At 56.8% G+C, this 7,524-nt stretch overlaps 3 protein-coding genes across 3 annotated transcripts; 2 read left to right on the forward strand and 1 right to left on the reverse strand.

Moving 5' to 3' along the window:
- Positions 1-2,232: 2,232 nt before the first annotated feature.
- G647_08517 (proliferating cell nuclear antigen (pcna)) lies at positions 2,233-3,157 on the forward strand (the record flags this gene model as incomplete). The annotated part of the gene is made up of 2 exons (XM_008732826.1): positions 2,233-2,677; positions 2,775-3,157. The coding sequence occupies 2 exons, from the start codon at positions 2,233-2,235 to the stop codon at positions 3,155-3,157; spliced, it is 828 nt and encodes a 275-aa protein (XP_008731048.1).
- Positions 3,158-4,194: 1,037 nt separating this feature from the next.
- G647_08518 (pyridoxal kinase) lies at positions 4,195-5,420 on the forward strand (the record flags this gene model as incomplete). Its single annotated transcript, XM_008732827.1, has 2 exons — positions 4,195-4,258; positions 4,414-5,420. 2 exons carry the CDS (start codon positions 4,195-4,197, stop codon positions 5,418-5,420), a joined length of 1,071 nt encoding a protein of 356 aa, XP_008731049.1.
- A 494-nt stretch (positions 5,421-5,914) lies between these two features.
- Positions 5,915-6,589, reverse strand: G647_08519 (deoxyuridine 5'-triphosphate nucleotidohydrolase; the record flags this gene model as incomplete). Its single annotated transcript, XM_008732828.1, has 1 exon — positions 5,915-6,589. One exon carries the CDS (start codon positions 6,587-6,589, stop codon positions 5,915-5,917), a length of 675 nt encoding a protein of 224 aa, XP_008731050.1.
- Between the last annotated feature and the right edge of the window lie 935 nt (positions 6,590-7,524).

Raw genomic sequence — 7,524 nt, forward strand, 5'->3', positions numbered from 1 at the left:
ACTGACTAAGGGTGATTCATCATCCCTGCAGGCCGCTGAAGCGAACATGAGTCTTGGCAATGTCTCGTACTCTCATCAGAACGAGCAATACTTCCACAGAGCCATCAGATATCTCAGGCGAGCATCACAGATTCCCGGGTTTCGCTTGTCTCCCTACCTACAAAGGTGCGAGCGTCACTTTCCTGCGGTTTCGCCATGCTGAACTAACCACCTTTAGCTATTTGGACGACTATGGCCGGCTGGTGGACTGAAAGGAGGAGCGCGGCCAATGACGACCGTTTTCAATGTGACGCATCGTGAGGAGCTTTTGACAGTTGCAGGCAACTAAAGCGCTGGCGCATATCGTGTTAGGATTTGATCTCATTGTCACCACCCCGCCTTGGTGTTCATACCGCTTGGAACTAGACAGTGCAGCGACTGGCCGGTTGCTTCTCAGCCTCCGAACGAGGACGAAAGGGACCCGTTTGTTCTACGTAAGGAATTCTGTATCGTGTATAGCTTGCGAGAAACCGAGCGAGACATTGAGCGTTCCTGATCTCCATCTGCGTCTCCAATCGCCAGCTGCAACGATGCCTGTCCGCCACACTGTCACACACACACACACTCTCTCTCTCTCTGCATTCGGCTTCCCCTAAGGCGCGCCGAGTCGTCCATCAAGCGGTCAGAGCTTCGCGGCCGTCAAAAGGACATCTTTGCATATCAACCTACACCATAAACAGCATTCAGAGCTCAGATGCCTTACTGTAAACGGCATATGTTCAGCACATGGCAGTGATAGCGGCCTAATCACTAGCGATGACATCCAAGACTTTTGGGCGTGGGTGCTGTCGTCGCCACGCAACAGCCGGCGTCACTCTGCCGTCTCAAACAAAAGTCCGCCGTGGCCCGTCCGGGTCGGCTTCTGGCTGCAGTGACCAGACTGGCGTCTTATCTCCACGTATGGATGATGTGCATGCGTACGCCTCGTCGACATACCTGCCGCAGACTTCACATCCACTATACGAGGGTGGCGACCGACTGACCAACCGCCCAGCCAGAAGAGGAGCGGCGGCCATGCCGAGCTGAGCTGCAGGCGGTGACCTAACGTGCTTCCTTCCCCGAACTAGAAGTAGTTCGGGTAAAGTGGACGTTGGTCGACGTCCGCATGAACGAGGGTCGTGGTGGCGACTGAGGGCCCGCGCAATGCGGTTCATTGCTAGGCACGAGCGGGTAGGGAGTAGACGGGCGTGACTTGGCCCACGAGGCTGAGCGTCGAGGGCGTCATCTGGGGTTCCATTCAAACCGTCGTTGCCTGGAGGGGGGCCATAAGCGAGGCGAAGGACCGCATCTGCCACGTGATATGCGAGGGTCCCCGCTGTTGCCTGCACAGGACGAGGTACATCCCCTGTACACCATGGAGAGGACTAGAGTGCAGGGGAAAGTCGACGACGGTTTACGACGGTTCCTGCTCAGGCCCACAGTACCTCGTAAGACGCCTCGTCCCTCTCAGCTCGTCGACAGCACCGTCCAGCTTCGTGCGTGGGAAACCACAACCGCACTACTAACACGCCGCCATCCGCCATGCCTGGAAAGTCGCTCAGAAGCGAGCGCGAGCACAAGATGCAGGATGCACGTTATGCGTTCCGAGAAGGTGTGAACATCTCGGAAACTCTTGGATTCCGTCCTTCCGGCCCAGGGGCACCTTCTGACCATACTAACTCTCATACATAACATAATCTTTTGCATCTTTTCTCTCCATTCGTCGAGCTACAACCCGATTCCGAGCGGCAAAGTCTAGAAGCTCGAACAAAATGCCTCTCTTGGTGATGATGTCATGTCAGACCGAGGACGCCGTCGGCGCTCACCTTGCGCTCGCCGTGTAGTGTGGTCGACCGTAGCACCGAAAGAGCACACATCGCGCAAATATGCCAAGCAAATTCGATTAGACCCAAAGTAGTTTAGACCCTGACGCGCGCGAGTCTTCGCGTTTCTGGGCTTCACCGAACCGTGTCTGCGGCATCACGATCTCAACATCACACAACATAATTTGTATCTGCGATTTCAAGACGAGAGAGGAGAAGAGAGAAGCAAAATCCAATCGCAAAAAGTACGAGCATGATGACTGCACTGTTGCCTCCAAGGCCCAACTGACTTGTGTTTTCCGCAGTGTTGGAAGCACGTTTGGAACAGGCTGCGCAGCTGAAGAAGGTACGCACACAGTCCCAGACGTCTCCCATCAGCCGCTCTTTTCTCATGTTCCGGTGGCAGGTCGTCGACGCGATCAAAGATCTCGTGCAAGACTGCAACTTTGACTGCAATGACTCCGGCGTGGCGCTACAGGCCATGGACAATTCGCACGTCGCCCTGGTCTCGATGATGCTCAAAGCCGAGATGTTCTCCCCTTTCCGCTGCGACCGCAACATCGCCCTCGGCATCAACCTCAACTCGCTGACCAAGGTCCTCCGCGCGGCGCAGAACGAAGACATACTCACGCTCAAGGCCGAAGATGCGCCCGACGTGGTCAACCTCGTCTTCGAGAGCAGCGACGCCGACCGCATCAGCGAGTACGACATCAAGTTGATGGACATTGACCAAGAGCATCTGGGCATTCCGGAGACAGAGTACGCGGCCACGATCGAGATGCCCAGCAACGAGTTCCAACGCATTTGCCGTGATCTCATCGCCATGTCAGAGTCCGGTAGGTCACAAGGTCCCACGCACAGTATACAATCGATGGTACAAGCTGAGGCAAAGAGCAATAATCCTTGATCCTAACTTCGCCTGTTCTCTTCTAGTGTCCATCGAGGCGAGTAAGGATGGCGTGCGGTTCTCGTGTCAAGGCGACATCGGCAGCGGGAGCGTCACAATCCGCCAGAGCACCAACATGGACAAGCCCGAGCAGGATGTCAAAATCGCTCTCTCTGAGCCCGTATCCCTGACCTTCTCGCTCAAATACCTCGTCAACTTCTGCAAGGCAAGTGGGCTGTCCTCCAAGGTCAAGCTGTGCCTCTCCCAGGAAGTGCCTCTTCTGGTCGAGTACACCCTCTCCGGGAGCAGCTATTTGAGATTCTACCTCGCCCCAAAGGTACGTCGTCTGTCCGGTGAAGTGTCGGTGGCGGTGTCAGAGCGTGGTACAGATGCTGACTGTGTGGATTTACAGATCGGGGACGACGAATGATGAACGAATCACCGGAGACCTTGTGTCGAAAAATGGCGGACATGACATGGCTCTACGAGAAGTGACGAATCGCACGTGGGGTCTACTTTGCCGGAAGAAGCAGTAGATGTAGAAGCAGGAGACGAACAGGACTGAAGCGATGAATGAAACCGGAGACGAGAACATGCGACGTACGAGGGATGGCATACGGTTGGCCCCTCTGCTGCCGAACGGGATGTACGATGCGTGGTGGTTGAGCGTGGTTGCACGATCAGACGGCACGAATATTTTTCGGAGCCCCCATGCGCGATTGCGCGCAACAGAGCGGCCAATTCAGGGTTGCGCAGCCTTGTCTTCCGCCGGGACTCGACGTGCTGACGCGCAGACGAGGCTGTCGCATCTCCGCCCATTGTGCGATGCGGTCGATGCGTCATATCAGATTTGCCTTCAGATAACGGCACAAACACAATCACACGAGATAGCGTTGCACCACGAACACCGTCACCACCATCCCGTCTGCATCCACTTACAGTAAGATAGACTGTATTTCAGCAAGCGTATGGCGCAGAACTTCTGTCTCGGGTAGTCAGACTCGCGTGTTGTTGTCGCGCTGACTGTTCATTGTCCATTGTCTTTTCGTCTATCACGGCGTCTCCTCGTAAACAGCAAGACAAGATAAGGCGGCAACCCGAAGAGATGACGCCGCCAGAGACCGAGATCACCATACCAGAAACCAAGGTCTTATCCGTTGCCAGCCATGTGGGTTAGCCCGTCGGTTTTCTCTCTCCTGCCTTTCTGCATCCCCGTCTTTTCCTTCTCGGTGGCACATTTTCTGAATCTGAAATGATTAATTGATCAAGAGACTGACTGACTGACTGACTTTCTGCCCAGGTCGTTTACGGGTACGTACTACAGTAGCACGTAGCACGCAGCACGCGACAGCATGAAGCGAGACCCTCGAAGGAATGCTACGTGCAAAGCGGCTTCCTGCTCCATCGCCCGGACTGTGTTTTGTGTTGACGTTGTCTTGGACCTTGTACAGATATGTCGGCAACACGATGGCCACGTTCGTCATGCAGGCGCTGGGATGCGAGGTCGCGGCCATCAATACCGTGCAATTTAGTAAGTCTACGGACATACATCTCTTGAGGGCACCCGACTCTTTCCCTTCTACTCGGCTACTTCGTCCACCCACACACTCTCACCCCACCCACGCATCGTTTACCTTGCTGCCCTTCTACTCGGCTACTGCGCCCACTCACACACTCTCACCCCAGGCAACCACACGGGCTACCGCCAATTCAAAGGCCGACGCACCCCGGCCAACGAGATCAAGGAACTCTACGACGGCCTCCGCCAGTCGTACCTGACGGACTTTGACGTCCTCCTCTCCGGGTACTCGCCCTCGGCCGAGGCCGTCGAGGCCATCGGCACCATCGCGCGGGACCTGCGCTACCGCTCGACCGTGCACCCGGGCGGGTTCTTCTGGGTCCTCGACCCCGTCATGGGCGACCAGGGCAGGCTGTACGTCGCCGAGGACATCGTGCCCGCGTACCGGGCCTTGATTCGGGAAGCCGACTTGATCCTGCCGAACCAGTTCGAGGCCGAGCTGCTCAGCGGCGTGAGCATCAGCAGTTTGAGCGGCGTGGCCAACGCGGTGAGGACGCTGCACGCCGTGCATGGGACGAGGCATGTCGTCGTCACGAGTGTGAGGGTTGGCGGGGACGCCGGGGCCAAGCAGACAGGCACAGAGGCAGAGGCAGACACAAGCACAGACACGGGCAGGGGCACGGGCACCGGTGCAAACACACTCACCGTCGTAGGAAGCACGAAGAAGCAAGACGGCGGGGCACGACTGTTCAAAATCGACGTCCCGATGTTGGATTGCTATTTCAGCGGCACAGGCGACATGTTTGCGGCGCTCATGGTCGCGAGGCTGCGCGAGGCGTGTGCGCAGGCCAACCTCCTGGACCGAGCGGCGTGGATGCCGGAGGACGACGTCGAGGCGACCGAGTTGCCGCTGGCAAAGGCCACGGAGAAGGTGCTCAGCAGCATGCAGATGGTCCTGGAGAAGACGTGGACGGCCCGAGACGACGAGATGAAGAAGTTCGGCAGGAGTCCCGGGGCGAGTGTGGGCGGCGTCGAGGGCGAGGGCGAGACCGTCGGCGAGGGCCAGAGGCGGTTTTTGGCCGAGACAAAGGCCGCAGAAGTGAGGGTCGTGCGGAACGCGAGGGATTTGATGCATCCCGAGGCGAGGTACAAGGCTCAAGCCATCGAGGTGTGACAGTACAGTACGGATCGAAAGGGAGATCAGTAAGGCTCACCACCACGATTCATGGTGGGCCCCAAAAAGGTGTCTCTGTAGGAAGGACAGCCCTTGTTGCTCACGATGCATACATACACCAGTACGAGGAACATACCAGACCGTCATGCAGCGCGGGTCGAACTTTGGTTTTGTCTACACCTACACCCCTTGCCTTCTGAGCCTGTTGCTCCCCAATCATCTCCTACTGTATATCGCGCCAAACCCACTCGTGCCCATACCCATGCCCATACCCATGCCTATCCCAAGCCCAACCCCTGTTCCATGCCAGCTTCAAACAGCCAAGGGCAACGCCTCGAAGGTAATCAATCCCCTCTGATCATCCTATCATTAGAGAGAAGCTTCCGCATCGTGCCGGGGCCGAGGAATGATCGGTCCAAAACCGAGCTGGGCATCACCGAGCAATAACTGAACCCCCGTCAGTAGTACGGAGTACATTTCTGACACTCTGTACCCTAAGCTGCACCGGTGTTGGCAACACCAACACCGGTACTCCCGAACCCCCCCGCGCCACGCACACTCTCCTCCAGACTGTCGACCTCGACAATCTCGGGCGTGTAGATGCGTTCGAGCACCAACTGCGCGATGCGGTCGCCCTTGTCGACCCGAAAATCCGTCTCGGCGTGGTTGAACAGCAACACCTTGACCTCGCCGCGGTAGTCGGCGTCGATCACCCCGGCGCCCGTGTCGATGAAATGCTTGGCCGCCAGGCCCGACCGCGGCGCGATCCGGCCGTACGTGCCCTCGGGCGTGGCGATCGAGAGGTCCGTCGACACGAGAGCCTTGCCCCGCGCGGGGATGGTCGTCGGTTTCGACGCGTACAGGTCGTAGCCGGCCGCGAAGGCCGAGCCGCGTGTCGGCGTCGTGGCGTCGGCGGACAGTTTCTTGATCAGGAGGGGTGGGTGGGATGTCGCCGTCAGTTTGGGGACTGGAACCACAGATTCTTCCCGGTTTGATGTGGACGACATTTTCACGGCGGATGTGGTGGCGGTGTCGGTGTCGGGCTTTAGACGCTTGGCTAGAGGTGAATTGGGCAGAGAGGGTGGGAGGTGGTGAGTTTCGTGCTGGTCGTCCGGCGCTGGTGCTGGTGCTGGTGGTGGTCGTGGAGGCGGCGTGGATGTTCGGGTCATGGTCTTTGATGTCGGTCGAAGTCGCGGCCAGGAGATAGATAAAATTGTGGGTGCTAGGTGTTGAGAGTGTGGAACGGACGCGTACGGGAACGCGTCGAGCGCGTTGCGCGTTTTGCGCTTTGATTACGGCGGACTGGTTATAGGAGTACGTTGGCGCAGTAGTCCTCAGATGGAAATACTGGGTACAAGGCGAGGCCATCCAAATCTCGGCTTCGAATCGTTGCTTCTGTCGCGCATACAGCGTGTGGAGAGATCCAATATCATGTCTGGAAGACCAACTCAGACACGACTGCACGGCAAATCTGTGCTGATCTCACTACCTATACCAGGACGAGTAGATACGCGATGGAATTTCTTGAGCTCGCGTTGCTCCTCTGAGAGGCGGCGACCAGGTCCAAGCAACTTCCATACGAAGAGGAACACAGTCTTATGTGCACGATACCCTTCTTCTTCTGCTTCTGCTTCTGCTTCTGCTTCTGCTTTGGTTTTCGTTTTCCGTTATCGACACGCTGCACTTAATCTGCCACCTCCGACCACCGATCGAACACTTGACTTTCCATAAAGTCCACCTTCAAGACATGGTTCAGGGCACCTGCCGACCGAACATGCTGACTGTTATCCCAAGGAGGTGATCGTTCCGGCTTGGAACAACTACAATAAATAGCTGTAGTGCTACGCGGCGTGCTAATGATGCCTCCTGCTGGCAATTTTATTGGCAGCATGTCTGGAATTCACTGCCGGCCTGTGATACCATCATCCTCGATCTTACCACATTGTCACGTAGGAAGTCTCGGTGTAGAGGCATATGTCCCGCGCCACGGCGTTGCCCTTGTATGACCGATTAAGCTTGATTCTCGGCTTCAAAAGCAGTCTTGCTGGTAACGTATGCCTTTCCTTCAACCACCAGGATGCCGAATCGAACATTCATAAAGTTC

This window comes from Cladophialophora carrionii, assembly GCF_000365165.1.
Source record: "Cladophialophora carrionii CBS 160.54 unplaced genomic scaffold supercont1.7, whole genome shotgun sequence".
In the NCBI taxonomy this organism is placed as follows: Eukaryota; Fungi; Ascomycota; class Eurotiomycetes; order Chaetothyriales; family Herpotrichiellaceae; genus Cladophialophora; species Cladophialophora carrionii.